Raw genomic sequence first — 18,018 nt, forward strand, 5'->3', positions numbered from 1 at the left:
TACTGTATGCTGCTCTGAATTGTCATGTGATCACAGTAGTTGATGCAAATTCAAGAAATGTCTACATTATTTCCTGAGACCTATAATTTTACAACATTCCTGCAACTTCTCCATTTAAACAAAATACATTTAAAAAAAAAAGAACAAAACTGAAACTGCTGAAGTTATAATGACACAATGTCTCTCCAAACATTATTTACAGTCAGCAGCTCTTCATCCTCTCATAATCAAAACAAACCACCTGCTGGTTGATGGGAACAAACCCAGCAGGTGTTTATGGGAAATTTGGTCTCGTCCTGACAATTCATCTCACTTCTTTGTGCTCGGAGCCTCATCAGCTGTTCTGTCTGCCCGGAGGATGCAGCACTTCAGGAACTCTGCTGTGGATCCATGTTTCAGTGAAATGATGTCCTCTCAGTCTTTAACCCATTAGTGGGAGCCAAGTGTTTCCCTCAGGTGGAGGAGGGTCTACCGGTGATGGTCTGCTGCTGTGTCTTTCATCTGTATGTACATAGAAATATAATATTCTGTCTCTCCTGTCAGTGAACGTGAGAAAAGAACAGGAGGATGAAATGAGATAAAGGTGACACCTGGAGGAGCCCCACCCCCTCACCTCCACCTGTTTGAAGCATGGCAGGCCTGCAGCTCGTCACCCCTGCTACGTCTCCCATGGGGCCTTTCTTCGGTCTGCCGTGGCAGCAGGAGGCCATCCATGACAACATCTACACACCTAGGAAATATCAGGTCTGTAACAGCCCTCTGGACCTCCTGCCCTCCGTCACCTCCTCTTAGTCTGAACCTGAAACTCTCTCCACAGGTAGAACTTCTGGAAGCAGCTCTTGAACACAACACTATCGTCTGCTTGAATACCGGCTCAGGGAAGACCTTCATCGCAGTACTTCTAACAAAAGAGCTCTCCCATCAAATCCGAGGACATTACCAAGCTAATGCAAAGAGGACTGTCTTCCTGGTGAACTCGGGTACCTGCAGCACACAGTGCTCCAATGGAAACTAAATTAAAGAAATCTACTGTCTGGTATTGCTTATTAAAATGAAAGAAGTCTCTAGTGTATAAAAGGATTGAGCTTGATGTTCTTTTTTTACTTGTATTTTTTGTGCAGTGTTGTCTGTAGTTCAGCAGGCAGCTGCAGTCAGGACTCACTCTGACCTCCAGGTGGGAGGTTACACAGACGTGGAGGAGACCTCATCATGGACGGACCAGCAATGGAGGCAGCAGATCATCCACAATCAGGTGCATGAACATGCTGTTCTTATGTTTTATAGGTTGTTGTGATCACTGTGCTTCCACCATGGTTTGTGTTTCTGATTCATTCATGGAAGCTGTATCCTCCTGAATATAACATCTCTGACTACATCCTCCTGAATATAACATCTGACTACATCCTCCTGAATATAACATCTGACTACATCCTCCTGAATATAACATCTCTGACTACATCCTCCTGAATATAACATCTGACTACATCCTCCTGAATATAACATCTCTGACTACATCCTCCTGAATATAACATCTCTGACTACACCCTCCTGAATATAACATCTCTGACTACATCCTCCTGAATATAACATCTGACTACATCCTCCTGAATATAACATCTGACTACATCCTCCTGAATATAACATCTCTGACTACATCCTCCTGAATATAACATCTGACTACATCCTCCTGAATATAACATCTCTGACTACATCCTCCTGAATATAACATCTCTGACTACATCCTCCTGAATATAACATCTCTGACTACATCCTCCTGAATATAACATCTCTGACTACATCCTCCTGAATATAACATCTCTGACTACATCCTCCTGAATATAACATCTCTGACTACATCCTCCTGAATATAACATCTCTGACTACACCCTCCTGAATATAACATCTCTGACTACACCCTCCTGAATATAACATCTCTGACTACATCCTCCTGAATATAACATCTCTGACTACATCCTCCTGAATATAACATCTCTGACTACATCCTCCTGAATATAACATCTCTGACTACACCCTCCTGAATATAACATCTCTGACTACATCCTCCTGAATATAACATCTCTGACTACACCCTCCTGAATATAACATCTCTGACTACACCCTCCTGAATATAACATCTCTGATATAACATCTCTGACTACTCCTGAATATAACATCTCTGACTACATCCTCCCGAATATAACATCTCTGACTACACCCTCCTGAATATAACATCTCTGACTACATCCTCCTGAATATAACATCTCTGACTACATCCTCCCGAATATAACATCTCTGACTACATCCTCCCGAATATAACATCTCTGACTACATCCTCCCGAATATAACATCTCGTGACTACATCCTCCCGAATATAACATCTCGTGACTACATCCTCCCGAATATAACATCTCGTGACTACATCCTCCTGACTTCTACAGGTGCTGGTCATGACCTGCCACATTTTCCTGCATGTTCTGAGGAGGAAAATCTTACCGCTGTCTAAAATTAACCTGGTGGTGTTTGATGACTGTCACCTGGCCATCACAGAGCACCCGTACCGGGAGATCATGAAGGTAACAGACAGAATAATCTTCTTCTGGAGGACTGTTAAAGAGACCAGAGGATGACTGCTGTCCTTTGTGCCTGCAGCTGTTTGAGGGATGCTCAGGTCCTCGTGTCCTCGGTCTCACAGCGTCCATCCTGAATGGAAAGTGTGACCCGTCTGAACTGGAGCAGAAGATCCAGAACCTGGAGAGGATCCTGAAGAGCAATGCTGAAACCGCCACCGACCTCGTGGTCTTGGACAGGTACTGGTGCTGGGGACCTCACAGAGTAGCATTTGTAGAATCATCTGATAACTGAATCAGTGCCTTCTCCATCACACCTGTGTTAACATGTTTTTATGCCCAGATACGCGTCCCAGCCCAGAGAGGTGGTTTTGGACTGCGGCCCCTACGTGGATAAGAGCGGTCTGTCCTCCCGTCTGCAGGCCGAGCTGGATGAAGCTCTCCACTTCCTCCATGACTGTCAAATATCTGCAGCCAGAGAGGACCGCGACCCCACCTTCATCTCCAAACAGGTCAGAGCACCAACATTTTTACATTTTAGTTTCTGTAATTTAGTTATCGTTTGATCATGTGAAAGTTGTTTTTACTAACTGAACAAAAAAGGGTTAGAAAAATGCTCCCGTGTCGCCACGCAGCCTGTCTGGGAACCAGACTAAACTAAGAAGGAATATTCTGGACTAAATAACAGCAGGAAATGAAGTTCTCTTTGTGTGCACACTTGTTAACTGTTTAAAGTATGTAAAGAATCAGGAAGATGAAGATTATGTCAATAAGATGAACAGAAAGCAACTGATGATCTTACCATGACGGGACAGACATTAACACAATGTGATCACATTTCTTATAATTTGCTGTTTTGTGACTGATATGTTTTTTAAGAATTTTGTGGGAGAAGATTCTTGTTTCTATTTTTATTTTTTGTATAAAACCACATTTAACAGTTGGGAAATAGAGTCAAAGCGTAACTAATGAATAGTTACATGAGATCAATGTATCAGTTGACCTTGTGTAATAATGAGGTTAAAGTGAAACATTGATCAGACCTGCAGTAGAACCGGGTCCACGACAGTGTTGTTGACACGGTCCCTGTCCTCTGCAGGTCCTCAGTGACTGCCGGGCCGTGCTGCAGGTGCTCGGGCCCTGGTGTGCCGATAAGGCAGCAGGCATCATGGTGCGGGAGCTGCAGAAGTACATCAAACATGAGCAGGAGGAGCTCAGCAGGAAGTTCCTGCTCTTCACCGACACCATCCTGCGTAAAGTGCACGCGCTCTGTGAGGAGAACTTCTCCCCCGCCGCCCTGGACCTGAAGTTCGTCACGCCCAAGGTCCTCCGGCTCATCGAGATCCTGCGAGAGTACAAGCCCTTCGAGCGGCAGCAGTTCGAGAGCGTGGAGTGGTACAACAACCGCAACCAGGACAACTACGTGTCCTGGAGCGACTCGGAGGACGAAGATGAGGATGAGGAGGTGGAGTCCAAAGACAGGCCTGAAGCCAACTTTCCTTCACCGTTCACCAACATCCTGTGTGGCATCATCTTTGTGGAGAGACGCTACACGGCAGTGGTCCTCAACCGGTAGGACGTTTTGACCATCTTACAGATGTTTAATGTTCCCTTTAATGACTGTGCTGGAGAAATTCAAATAATAGATTTTGTATTTGTTATTGATGCATAAAAGTTAATCTGCTTGTTTGATCTGGCCACCTCCTCCTCCCTCTGACCTCAGTCAGTCTCCCTCATCCTGCTCCACACTCTTCCTCCCGTCCACCACTAACACACAACCGCTGCTGATTGATCAGACGCCCTTTGTTTGTTCCTCAGTCTCATCAAGGAAGCGGGGAAGCAGGACCCGGAACTCGCCTACATCAGCAGCAACTTCATCACCGGACACAGCATCGGCAAGAACCAGCCGCGCAACAAGCAGATGGAGGTGGAGTTCAGGAAGCAGGAGGAGGTACGTCATCAGAGAGCATCATGGGACATTTTTAAGCTGCTCGTCAGTCTGGTGATGTCACACTGGATGCTGCAGGTGTCTGTCGCTTGTGGGATCTGATGAGATAGAAAGAAGAGACTGTTGAAAATGAGGATCTCCGTGAACACCATCACAGCTCTTCAGTCATTTTTCTGATATTTGTTTTTAATCTTTCTCTTCCAGGTTCTCCGTAAATTCCGCGCTCATGAAACCAACCTGCTGATCGCCACCAGCATCGTGGAGGAGGGTGTAGATATCCCAAAGTGTAACCTGGTGGTGCGGTTCGACCTGCCCACAGAGTACAGGTCCTACGTCCAGTCCAAAGGCCGAGCCCGAGCTCCCGTCTCCAACTACATCATGCTGGCTGACACGGAGAGGACCAAAGCCTTCGAGGAGGATCTGACCACCTACAAGGCCATCGAGAAGGTTTGTCGGACTCAACTCAGACCGGCAGCTTTGACAGGACTACCGATCTCAGATATATTCAGATAGTTAAAAATGAACGAGGTGCTGATGATGAAGATCATCTTTTTTTCAACAGATTTTGAGGAATAAATGCTCCAAGTCGGTGGAGGTCAGCGAGTTTGAGGTGGAGCAAGTGCTGGACGACGACAACATCCTCCCACCGTACGTCCTTCGATCTGAGGACGGAGGAGGTCCGCGGGTCACCATCAACACGGCCATCGGACACATTAACAGGCGGGTCACTGTCGGACACATTACACCGTCGGACACATTAACAGGCGGGTCACCGTCGGACACATTACACCGTCGGACACATTAACAGGCGGGTCACCGTCGGACACATTAACAGGCGGGTCACCGTCGGACACATTACACCGTCGGACACATTAACAGGCGGGTCACCGTCGGACACATTACACCGTCGGACACATTAACAGGCGGGTCACTGTCGGACACATTAACAGGCGGGTCACCGTCGGACACATTAACAGGTTGGTCACATTCGGAGGCGGGTCACCGTCGGACACATTAACAGGCGGGTCACCGTCGGACACATTAACAGGCGGGTCACCGTCGGACACATTACACCGTCGGACACATTAACAGGCGGGTCACCGTCGGACACATTAACAGGCGGGTCACCGTCGGACACATTAACAGGCGGGTCACCGTCGGACACATTAACAGGCGGGTCACCGTCGGACACATTACACCGTCGGACACATTAACAGGCGGGTCACCGTCGGACACATTAACAGGCGGGTCACCGTCGGACACATTAGGCGGGTCACCGTCGGACACATTAACAGGCGGGTCACCGTCGGACACATTAACAGGCGGGTCACCGTCGGACACATTAACAGGCGGGTCACCGTCGGACACATTAACAGGCGGGTCACCGTTCATTCTTAAAGGACGTAACATTAACAAAGCAAACTTTAATCTGCTTCTAAATAGTGTCATTTAAAACCTTTTATGTTTTCTTTTTCCAGGTATTGTGCCCGACTGCCCAGTGACCCGTTCACACACCTTGCACCCAAATGTAAGACGGCGGAGACGGGCGATGGACGCTTCCAGTCCACGCTCTACTTACCCATAAACTCTCCTCTGAGAGTCCCTGTGAAGGTGAGATCTGCAGGAGATCAACACGATGTCCTCCAGCCTTTTTATTTATTCAGACTGCTCTGTATGACGAGCTCTCCTCTTCTCTTGACACATCTTCACAGGGTCCTACCATGAACTGTGCCCGACTGGCAGAGAAAGCAGTGGCCCTCGTCTGCTGTGAGAAACTCCACAAAATAGGTAAAACTAGAATTCAGCTGTCTGAGGAGAAACTCTGAACTTTTCCCACCTGTCGTTACGTGTTTTCTCCTTATATTCCTCCACCTTTGGCTTCCTCCCTCCCCAGGTGAGCTGGATGATCACCTGATGCCGGTGGGGAAGGAGACGGTGAAGTATGAGGAAGAACTGGACCTTCACGACGAGGAGGAGACCAGCGTCCCAGGCCGGCCCGGTTCTACCAAGAGGAGGCAGTGCTACCCTAAAGCCGTACGTCAGTGACACCGGTTCACAGCAGCAGGGGGTCCCAATTGAAGGGAAACACTGGATTTCATTCGTTAAATCTGATATTAGAATGATTTATTTGACACTTTTCAAATCAGTTTGGCCAAACAGGAGTTGTGTTCACTGAAGGATGCTTTTAGGGAACATCCGTGTAATTGAAAATATGAAAAGATGTGCAGAAAATACTGAAAAAAACTGCACATGCTGTTGAATTGTAGCTGTTGTAATACAAAATGTGTGTTCAGCATCAATTTGTTATTGTTCACATAAAAAAGGCTGATTCAGCTAGTTTGGGTGGAGCTCAGCAATGTGAATAAATGTCACTAAACATGAGGAGCGCTCAGAGGAAAAACGGTTAGAGACCCCTAGTTTAAAGTTTAGATTGTCCCCTCTGGGCTTCTGTACTGTTTCCCTACTGTTAGTTATTTCAGGTAATGAATACATTCAATTCTGTTCCCCTCCTCCCTTTATTTAAATGAGTCATCTGTCAAAGCATCAATGAACAAAACAACAGTACTTCATCTGTGCTGTCTGTCCTCTGTCCCGTCCAGATACCAGAGTGTCTGCGGGACAGTTACGCTGTCCCGGAGCAGACCTACTACCTGTATGTGATCGGGATGGTCCTCACCACCCCCCTCCCTGATGAGCTCAACTTCCGCCGGAGGAAGCTGTACCCTCCGGAGGACACCACCCGCTGCTTCGGCATCCTGACTGCCAAACCCATACCTCGAGTACGCTGCCGGGTGAACACTTCCCGACCACACTGTTCATCTCCTCTGTGTCCCTCAGCAGTGGACATGAGGCCTCACCAGCTGTCCCTCTCGTCCTCCAGATCCCTCATTTCCCCGTGTACACTCGCTCCGGTGAAGTGACCATCTCCATCGAGCTGCAGAAGTCCGGCTTCACTCTGAGTGCGGGGCAGCTGGACCTCATCACCCGCCTGCACCAGTACATCTTCTCCCACATCCTCCGCCTGGAGAAACCTGCACTGGAGTTCAAGCCCACGCTGGCTGACTCCGCCTACTGCGTTCTACCTCTGAATGTTGGTGAGTGAAACACCGCTCACACTTTTACTCCTCGGGTTGTGTGAAGACGCTGATCGTCATCCTCCCTCTGCTCTTCAGTCGGGGCCTCCAACACTCTAGATATGGACTTTAAGTTCATGGAGGACATCGAGAGGTCTGAGGCCCGCACCGGCATTCCTACCACTCAGTACACCAAGCAGAACTCCTTCACCTTCAGGCTGGAGGACTACCAGGATGCTGTCATCATTCCAAGGTACCACGGCATTAAATCAATCAGTGTTTCAGATGTTAAACTGTTCAAGCGATCATGATAACCGTCCTGCTGCTCCTCTCCAGGTATCGGAACTTCGACCAGCCTCACCGCTTCTACGTCGCCGACGTCTACACCGACCTGACGCCGCTCAGCAAGTTTCCCTCGCCGGAATATGAGACGTTCGCCGAGTACTACAAAACCAAGTACAACTTGGACCTGTCCAACCTGAACCAGCCGCTCCTGGACGTGGACCACACCTCCTCCAGGTCTGCAGCACCAACACAGAGCTGGACACAGATCAATACGTCTGACAGAAGGATGTAACGGCTTAACTGGTTTACATTTTACTCACATTAAAGAGCAGGATTTTTTTAATTTAAAAAAAGGATTATTTTGACACCTCTGTACTGACGTCTACTGTTAGTTACTGGCCAACATATTTTATGATGTGATTTGCACCGCACACATTTTAAGGCTGTTATGATGTCATATGTGAAACACGAAGTGTCAGTTCTGTGTTCAGAAACAGTGTCCATCAGAGATCTATTACTTTGTTCAATCAGTTGCTCCAGGAAATATTGAGATCACAATAACTGAAGGATATTTAAGCACTCTGCTATATTTTTGTGAGCGCTTGCAAGTTAGCAAAAATCCCAAGATTCTTCTGCAGAAACTGTTGTCAACAGAGAATTTAGTAACATAAAATAATATTTTCAAATGAGCTTTTAGCTTCAACTTTGAGACTTTTTATCACTTTGAGCCCCGTGATGGTTCAACACAAAGAAAAACACATTAGAAGACTAATATTTCTGGGATGTGCAGCAGGATTATTATCACAGGAAGTCAACAATAGTACTCTTTAGGAGGGAGTGCTTAAAAAAAACAAAAATTAAAAACAAATAAAAATCCACCACATTTTTAATGCAACAATCACAAAAACACTCCTGGAGGAACTCATTAATATTGTATTATGTTCAGATTTTCCAAGCCTCAAACATCATGGTGTTTATTTTTGTCCTTTATTTGGTCTTAATGCCTGGGATAACATCAGTGTACTTGTCCTCCCTCAGACTGAACCTGTTGACCCCTCGCCACCTGAACCAGAAGGGGAAAGCTCTGCCGCTCAGCAGTGCAGAGAAGAGGAAGGCCAAGTGGGAGAGTCTGCAGAACAAACAGGTGACGCTGCCTCTGATGGAATCAGCTGATCGTTGCTGAGCATCACTTTTCTTTATAGATCATCATTGTGTGTGTGGAGAGTCTGTATGTTCTGTATAACTCCAGCAGGTTTATGAACCGGGTTACAGTGACCCAGTATTAACACGTTACGGTCCAACGGGCCCGCTGTTAACGCTGTCCTGTGTTGATCAGATCCTGGTTCCGGAGCTGTGTGCCATCCACCCCATCCCCGCCTCCCTGTGGAGGAAGGCGGTGTGTCTACCCAGCATCCTGTACCGCCTCCACTGCCTGCTGACCGCCGAGGAGCTCCGAGCCCAGACGGCCAGTGAGGCCGGAGTGGGAGCCCAGACGCTGCCCCCCGACTTCAGGTTGCTGCGTCCAACAAAACATTCGAGTTTCTTCAGAGGGGGCATGAGGAGAGGCTCATTTACTAAAAGTACTGAATACGTTATGTTTAAGAAAGAAGCAGTCGCAGAGCACATCTGTGCTGAAATACTGTTTAATGTCAGAAAGTTCACCAGAACTTAATAGGTTCAGTTTCCACTGATCATCAGATTGCACAAACTGAAACCAGAACCTGACTGAAGAAACTTCAGCTTCTGCCTCATGTTGAGTCCATCCCATCATGAAACTATCTTGGTGGTCATATTAACTCATGTTCATAATGTCAGCTGTCAGACCAAACGGAGGACAAACACCGGCTTTAATATCATCCTCACATTCAAGATTTTTTCTGCTGCATGTTGATCATCACATATGAAAGGTGAAAGATGATAATGTTTCTGTGGTATGAACGTAGAAGGATTACAGGGAGTCTCAACTGGGCATGCTCAGTCCATTGAGCAGTTAGCATTCATCCAGCGAGCACAGGAGCGTTACTGAGGCAACAGATGTGCAAACTCTGAATACTGTGAAATACAGAGACAGATCTTTTCGTGAAAGGGTTAGTCTGAGACCACCGTCCAATCAGAGACCACCATCCTGAAACCGTAATGAGCAGGGAGGAAGTTCCTCACTGAACATGACATTTCAGAAAGTATTTGTGAAGTGTCTCTAGGTTGGTTCTGTTCCTCTGATGACCCATTGAACATGTTAGAAGTTGGTTCTGTTCCTCTGATGACCCATTGAACATGTTAGAAGTTGGTTCTGTTCCTCTGATGACCCATTGAACATGTTAGAAGTTGGTTCTGTTCCTCTGATGACCCTTCTTCTCTTTCTGCGTCAGATATCCAAACTTGGACTTTGGCTGGAAGAGATCCATCGACAGTAAAACCTTCATCTCCTGTTCTGAGTTCTGCAGCGAGGGAGGTGACGGTCCCTGTCAGCACCAGGAGACTGCGACCTCTGACCCCGCCCCCCGAACACCTCCCAGTACTGACCACTCTTCCACGCCCGAGCAGGAGCCATTCACGGCCCTGGAAGCGGGCGACGCCCCCTGCACCAGGAACTTAACTAACGGCACCGCCCTCGTTGCCGACGGAGACGACGACGGCCCCCGAGACAAGCACCTTCTCCAACGTGACAATTGCCAACGCTCGCCGCCGGGAGCCGCCGGACGGCAGAGCCCCGAATCAAAACAAAGTTCTACCTCAGTTCCTGTGCAGCCCCCCCTCAGCTCCTGTCCTCCTCAGCCCAGCGATGAATGTACAGCAGGGAGGACCTCAGACCACACACATAAAGCTACCTCAGTCTGCAGCCCGGCAGCCACGGCCCCCGACTCCCCCGACCCCCAGTACGGACGCCCCGCAGGAGATTCCCCCAAGAGCCTGGGGCCCAACCCGGGCCTCATCCTGCAGGCCCTCACCCTCTCCAACGCCAGCGACGGCTTCAACCTGGAGCGGCTGGAGATGCTGGGAGACTCCTTCCTGAAGCACGCCATCACCACCTACCTGTTCTGCACCTACCCCGACGCTCACGAGGGACGGCTCAGCTACATGCGCAGCAAGAAGGTCAGACGCCCTCTTTATTATTCTTATTATTACTCCTCACTGACTGACCTGAGGAGCAGACGGTCTGCTGTTCAGGGCGGTGCAGCAGCTCGTCACTATGGGAAGAATGACCCAAATCATTTTTGATTTATTATTAAAAACTAGATTTTTTTTTTCCCCCTGATATGTTACACATTGAAAGATCATTTTTTTGTGTGTTCAGCGGACTTAAAGAACTAAACCATGTCGTGCTTGTAGTTCTGTATCATTTTGTAGAAAAATTAGGAAAGTAAACTGCAGTGATGCGGTCCTACTCAAACACTGTCTGTGTTTGAGTGGTTTTGTTGTGATCAGACGGTCACTCGGGAGAAGATCTGCAGAAACCTGCTGATCTTTAATCCGTCTGCATCAGAACAGAAGAATAACAGGACGATCAGTCTTCACTGGTGGACTGAAGCTGCCTTTGGTAAACGACCTCGTGTTACTGACGCCGTGTCCGTTGTCCAGGTGAGCAACTGTAACCTGTACCGTCTGGGGAAGAAGAAGGGGCTGCCCAGCAGGATGGTGGTGTCCATCTTCGACCCTCCTGTGAACTGGCTGCCTCCTGCATACGTGGTCAACCAGGACAGGAGCAGCATCGACAAACTGGACTCGGAGGAGGTCAGTGGACTTCCTGTTTTATCTCTGTGCTGTGGATCTGTTTCAGCTCTCCTGCAGACTAATGATTGAAGTGTGTTGAGGTCCAATCGGTCTGTGGATGTGTTTGTTGATTCTGTTGTGAGTGTTGTGATGCTGTGTGACCACCAGAGGGCAGACTTCCACCCCGTTCCCTCAGCTTTTCACTCATGAATGAAGGCCATCAGGAGCCTCATGTATAATAGAAACAGCTCAGTGCATTAAATAGAACACATGTGGAAACTCTTGGTGCAAATATTAAAATATAAACCAAGGAGACAACCGGAAACAAAGGAGACTTCAAAATTTTCTTTTATCATATCACATTTTTGGATCAAACCAATCTGCCTCATCAGTAAGTGAATGTGATAAAGGAGCACTTGGCAGCGCCCTCTACTGGATGGTCGCCCTTCAGAACGAAGGTAGAAGGAGTTGGACTTAACATGTTAAATGGAGGAAATGGGACACCACCTGTTGCATCAACAGTAGCAGCAATTCTCCAAAGTTAATTATTAAAATGTTTGTAAGTCTCAGGAATTTTATTATTAAATGTATGGAACTATTCAGAATGATAAAATGGTGTATGTCAGAGAATCATCTATTAATGATCACAAACAAGACTTCATTCAATTTGTTTAAACCACAAATATGTTTATTATCACAAAGAATACAAAAATATTATTGAAAAAGATCTATTTATTAATTTATTTTATGGACCATTTCTCATGTTCTGCGTGTTAAAAAGTATTCCCAGGATTATTATGGTGTGAATAGCAACAGTCGGTTTGTGAGTGATCTCCTCACAACACAAACACCTGTTGAAGTCACATGACAGGCACGTTGTGTTGTTTCACCTGCAGCAGGAAGCTTCTTCTAAATGCCTGTAATTACCACTTCCTGTCCGTATGAATGAAGGCCATCAGGAGCCTCATGTATAATAGACCAGGTAGCTATTATATTATAGTATAATAGACCACGGACGCGTCCTCTCGGTGTCCTTGTCCTGTCTCACCGTCCTCCTGTCTGTGTGATTCTTTCAGGCCAAAGAGGAGCTGCTGGCCAACGGGCGATCAGGGAACAACTCTGAGGAGGATGATGAAGAGGAAGACGTGGACGAAGACGGAGAGCTGATGCTGAAGGACGAGCCGAAGGACGAGGTGAACATGGAGGACGACCTGGAGTACTACAAGGAGCACATCCGCTTCATCGACAACATGCTGCTGGGCTCCGGAGCATTCGGGAAAAAGATCTCTCTGAACACCTTCCCCCCGTCTCTGGCCCCGCCCTCGGGCCCCGCCCCCTCCGTGGAGGCACCGTATGAGTGGAAGGCCCCCAAGAAGCCCCACCACCCCACCGCCCCCCACTACCCCGCGGAGCAGCCGCCCAGCGGGCCGTCGGCCGATGAGTTCGACTACAGCTCGTGGGACGCCATGTGCTACCTGGACCCCAGCAAGGCGGGGGAGGAGGACGACTTCGTGGTGGGCTTCTGGAACCCGTCGGAGGAGAACTGCGGCACCGAGCTCGGCAAGCAGTCCATCTCCTACGACCTGCACACGGAGCAGTGCATCGCAGACAAGAGCATCGCCGACTGCGTGGAGGCGCTGCTGGGCTGCTACCTGACCAGCTGTGGAGAGAGAGCCGCCCAGATGTTCCTCTGCTCGCTGGGCCTGAAGGTGAGACGGCCCGCCCTCCCCGTTCTCAGGTAGCGGGTCGGTCTGCAGCCGCCCTGATCGGCGTGTGTTTCTCTGAGTTCAGGTGTTGCCGTTGCAGCGAGGCGTCCTGACCGGCGCCGTGCTGCACGCCTGTCTGAGCGGCGCCGTGGACCTGAGCTACGGCTGGCTGAAGATCCCCCCCCGCTGCCTCCTGGACCATCCGGACGCAGAGCGGACGCTCCACCACCTCATCTCCGGCTTCGAAAACTTTGAGAAGAAGATCAACTACACGTTTGAGAACAAGGCGTACCTCCTGCAGGCCTTCACCCACGCGTCCTACCATTACAACACCATCACAGGTCGGACGCCTCCTCTATTGTTACTGCAGCTCGCTGGCATTTAAAGTCTTTACTGTTCACAAAGATATGAAATACTAGTTTAGATAAATGGTGATGTTGGCAGTTCATGCTGTAATATTTAGATCAGATGCAACAGAAGTCACTTAAAAGGTTGAAATAATGACTAACTTGGTTTGTAATGGATCCTTGTATGTTTGGAATCGATCGGTTGTCAGACTGCTGTTTGTTGATCCCACCGTGATGTCACCTGTTTGTGAGCTGCTGGTTTGAAGATTTATTTAATGACATTTACTGACTATTTCATGAGGTTCATTCTTTTTCAATGAGTTTATTGGAGCCAGACATTAGTGACCCCTAGTGGCCCTGCAGGTTAAGGCACTTCTGCTTTGTTTTAACTGATCAGACCCAGAGACGATAAATGTTTTTATATTGTCATACATGTGGTGGCTCCATAAAACGACATATTAGATCTCCACCTTCTACCGGTGGTGTCGCAGTGATTCATGATCCACAGAAGAGGGTTGGAGATGTGTGGTGGTTGTTCTGCTGATGGTTGTCATGCAGCGAGGTTTCAACAAGACCAGTTTTTCATGGTATGATAACCTTCTCTGACTGTTAGTGTTATTATTATTATTATTATTATTAATACTATTCATATCTTTATCAGTTCCATTGTTTTTAGTGCCCTATTAAAAAGCTCGTCCGACTGTCTGTACATTAAACTCACTCAGCTGGAACTGGTTGAGTTGGGATGTGGAGAAAGATTTCAACAGCACATTTTATGATGTCTGTTTATGAACGGGACACGTTCTATAATCAGCGTAGATGAAGATGTAGTTTGAAGATGTCTGATGTGTTTCCTCCTTCAGACACTCTGCGTCCACCTTTTTTATAAACTGGACATCCGTCCTTGAGGACGAGCTCACGTTTATGTTGAAGATGTTTTAATGAGTTATTCGGGCTTGGAGATGGCGGTATCGTGAGTTTCGTTGTCTCGGCTGAATCTGTGTGTGTGGCGCCCCCTGCTGAGACTGACAGGAGAGTGGCAGCGTGCAGGCGAGCTTCTCCGCTCGTTGCATGTTTTTTTTTTTTCAATACAATAATAATAACAATAATAAGCTCTTGTGCAGGAAATAATACCCATCCATTTTAATCCTGTGGTACCTGCTCTGTGGCTCAATGTGTCCTGTCAGGATGTCTCAGCCTGGTTTTAAAGGGGCCAGTTAGTTCAAATAGTGAATAAAACCAGCATGCAGTGGATGAACTGAATCCATGGCAACCACAGCCGGACTGAAGCAGAGCCATCAGACACCACCGTGTTCCAGCTGATGATGCTGCAGCGAATCGTTAATCCGGTGGATTAAACCTGTATTTTAATCCACCTCTTCACTTCCTCCTCAGATTGTTACCAGCGGCTGGAGTTCCTCGGTGATGCAATCCTCGACTACCTCATAACAAAGCACCTTTATGAAGACCCGCGGCAGCACTCCCCCGGCGTGCTGACCGACCTGCGCTCGGCGCTCGTCAACAACACCATCTTTGCCTCTCTGGCCGTCAAGTACGACTACCACAAGTACTTCAAGGCCATCTCGCCGGAGCTTTTCCACGTCATCGACGACTTCGTGCAGTTTCAGCTGGAGAAGAACGAGATGCAAGGAATGGACTCGGAGGTGAGTCGTGGTTCTGGTGTTGGGACGGAAGGACCGGAAACAACCGCTGGAGGTTTGAACCCTGAAATAACCGTCAGCGTCCAAACAAGATTCTCCTGAAGGAGGACGGTGTCGGATCGATTTCTTCTGAAACTCCTCCGTCGGATCGTTCAAGCCTCCAAAGCTCCTTTTGTTCTGACGCGTGTTGAGATGTCGTCAGCTAACGGCCTTTTGTGTTGTCGCCTCCAGCTGAGACGCTCTGAAGAAGACGAGGAGAAGGAGGAGGACATCGAAGTCCCGAAGGCCATGGGGGACATCTTTGAGTCGCTGGCCGGAGCCATTTACATGGACAGCAGGATGTCCCTGGAGACGGTGTGGCAGGTGTATTATCCAATGATGAGGCCACTAATAGGTGAGCACACACACACCTGTTGTTCCAGTTCAACGTCATGATTGATGACCACAATATTCATCAGTGGTGTCCACATGTTGTATGACCCCCCCCCCCCCCCCCCCCCCCTTACAGAGAAGTTCTCTGCCAACGTGCCACGCTCTCCTGTGAGGGAGCTGCTGGAGATGGAACCAGAAACTGCCAAGTTCAGGTAGAAGCTCAACACTCACTCGTCTGTATTAAAGGCTGCTGCAGTCATACGTGTGTAAACACATGTGTGCGTGTAAACACGCGTGTGGATCAGTGAGTTGGGACTGTTGCAGGTGCGCGTGAACGGAGTGCAGGTGTTACAGCCTTCATGTGTAGGTATCCTGAACGGTGACTCACTGACCCCTCTGGTGGTACATAGTGGTATTACGAGACAGGATGGCTAGCTGGTTAGCATGTCTAATAACATGAATTCGTTTTGAATGCTGTAAAGTAATAATCGTACTTATTGAACCTTTTAAAATGTCAAATATTTCCAGGGGGTGAACGCCTGTGTTCAGGTTAGTGTATTTACTATATGCAGTGTAAGTGTTTGCGTCTCTTGTGCCTGCAGCCCTGCAGAGAGGACGTACGATGGGAAGGTCCGGGTCACGGTGGAGGTCGTCGGGAAGGGCAAGTTTAAAGGCGTCGGCCGCAGCTACCGGATCGCCAAGTCGGCAGCGGCGCGACGAGCTCTTCGCAGCCTCAAAGCCAATCAACCTCAGGTCCAAACCAGCTGAGCTCGCAGCATTAGCACCTAAGCTATTGATTGATCACGGAGGGAAGGCGACCTCGGCTTCCCGACCCAGCGACGCTGTGATCCCTGAATCTTCAGCCTGCGACGGCTCGACCGAGGCGGCCAGGGAACACTGTGGAGACACGACAGAAGAAGCAGACAGATTTCACATCAGATCTTTTACCTTTTTTCAGTTTTTGTTTTGTTTTGCGCAAACACAATCTTTACTTTCCCTCTCTGCTTTGTGTAATCACATGAGTGCTTTATTAATGTTTAGCGAAGTGTTTAAGAAGGTCAGGTCAACGTGTCAATTCCTCACCATGTTTCTTTTTGTTTAGTTTTAACCTCTGTGTCAGTGAGATGAGGCTTATGCTTATTGTGTAGTATTAGATTGTACATAGTTCAATCAGAGGTGTAAATCAAAAATATGTAGGAAGGAAAAAAAACGCTAAACTCCTCAGCCTGTGCACTAGTGCCAGTCAGTTTTAAAGCGGTTTTAAGACGCTAACGGCAGATGTGGCGAACAGATGACCACTGGAGCCAAACCTGGTGGACTTCTGTCTGAAATCTGTCTGGAAATGGTATTCTTGATCATTTTTGCACTTATTCCATTAGGGTCTGTTATTTTGAGAATTGTGTGGTCACATTGGCACCAAAATCATAAACGTAGCAAAGTACATAGATATATATATATATATACATATATATACATATACATATGTATAAAACAAAAGAAGAAAAAAAAAGAAATCCATAAATGATATTCTTGGCCTTAGATGCGAAGGCTCTCCCTCATCCTGCGACACGGATAGGAATTTCAACATTCCCGGTTACTGTAATTTAAACTAGTTTTTAAGCGCACTTGAGGTTGCATGTTCTTGTAGCTTATGTATAAACCATGACAACTGGATGGCTTCTATAAATGTTCTAAATCTATGGCTATATCTAGAGTGTGAGAGCGATATTAGATGTTTATGGCATTATCTTGGTAATTTGGTTTAACATGTTTTGATACTTAGTGGATGGAGGTCAATATTAGTCCTGTTTTGCGCACTAAATGTCTCCACGCAGGAATCATCCCGTTTTGATATGAGGAAGACATATCACACGTTCAATATGCTGCAGACTTTTCTACTAATTGGATACTCGTGTAAGACACTGAATCTCTTCAAGTAGTCTTTGTAAAAAAGGCCAATAGATTTGGACCCGCTCGTGTTGCTCATCCCGTACCTACCAAAGCTAGAGCAGATGTGACACGATGAGGTGAAGGGATTCTTCGGGATAAAGATACCAGCCGGTTTCGTTCAGACAAATTTTGCTTCTTGCTAAATGTCTTTTTGTTTTTCCTCATCATTAAGCCCTTTTTCACTTGAATACCTCAGTTAATTGCATGCGTTTTCTTGTCTTTATTTTTTTCTTTTTTGTTTGGTGCTATGTTTTTTGTATTGAGCTTGAATTTCTCATCCTTTTTGCACTGTAACTATAATACCTCTTTATTTGACCCTTTTTTTTTTTTTTGAAATCTGTTTGGTTTGGTTGTCCCGTCGGTCAGCCATCGAGCTGTGCTGTCGACTCCCCCCCCC

At 47.5% G+C, this 18,018-nt stretch overlaps 1 protein-coding gene across 5 annotated transcripts in view; it reads left to right on the forward strand.

Annotated features, from left to right (window-relative positions):
* Positions 1–17,612, forward strand: part of dicer1 (dicer 1, ribonuclease type III) — a 20,596-nt gene extending 2,984 nt beyond the window's left edge. For all 5 annotated transcript variants that reach the window (XM_069720754.1, XM_069720756.1, XM_069720757.1 and 2 more), the window contains 27 exons: positions 544–744; positions 818–980; positions 1,122–1,252; positions 2,439–2,573; positions 2,650–2,807; positions 2,911–3,079; positions 3,667–4,139; positions 4,386–4,518; positions 4,720–4,962; positions 5,078–5,235; positions 5,994–6,126; positions 6,228–6,303; positions 6,410–6,549; positions 7,116–7,295; positions 7,397–7,610; positions 7,689–7,842; positions 7,926–8,108; positions 8,913–9,018; positions 9,211–9,386; positions 10,244–10,967; positions 11,454–11,606; positions 12,662–13,294; positions 13,377–13,632; positions 15,034–15,302; positions 15,531–15,693; positions 15,808–15,883; positions 16,274–17,612. In XM_069720754.1, the coding sequence (XP_069576855.1) occupies positions 631–744; positions 818–980; positions 1,122–1,252; positions 2,439–2,573; positions 2,650–2,807; positions 2,911–3,079; positions 3,667–4,139; positions 4,386–4,518; positions 4,720–4,962; positions 5,078–5,235; positions 5,994–6,126; positions 6,228–6,303; positions 6,410–6,549; positions 7,116–7,295; positions 7,397–7,610; positions 7,689–7,842; positions 7,926–8,108; positions 8,913–9,018; positions 9,211–9,386; positions 10,244–10,967; positions 11,454–11,606; positions 12,662–13,294; positions 13,377–13,632; positions 15,034–15,302; positions 15,531–15,693; positions 15,808–15,883; positions 16,274–16,439 (5,679 nt within the window). In that variant the 5' untranslated portion in view covers positions 544–630 and the 3' untranslated portion in view covers positions 16,440–17,612. The remainder of the gene's footprint in view (positions 1–543; positions 745–817; positions 981–1,121; positions 1,253–2,438; positions 2,574–2,649; positions 2,808–2,910; positions 3,080–3,666; positions 4,140–4,385; positions 4,519–4,719; positions 4,963–5,077; positions 5,236–5,993; positions 6,127–6,227; positions 6,304–6,409; positions 6,550–7,115; positions 7,296–7,396; positions 7,611–7,688; positions 7,843–7,925; positions 8,109–8,912; positions 9,019–9,210; positions 9,387–10,243; positions 10,968–11,453; positions 11,607–12,661; positions 13,295–13,376; positions 13,633–15,033; positions 15,303–15,530; positions 15,694–15,807; positions 15,884–16,273) is intronic.
* The last annotated feature ends 406 nt before the right edge of the window (positions 17,613–18,018 follow it).

Source organism: Brachyistius frenatus, unplaced genomic scaffold, assembly GCF_029030835.1.
Source record: "Brachyistius frenatus isolate BFR_SWC_R1_liver_20210118 unplaced genomic scaffold, ASM2903083v1 Contig_250, whole genome shotgun sequence".
NCBI lineage: Eukaryota > Metazoa > Chordata > Actinopteri > Embiotocidae > Brachyistius > Brachyistius frenatus.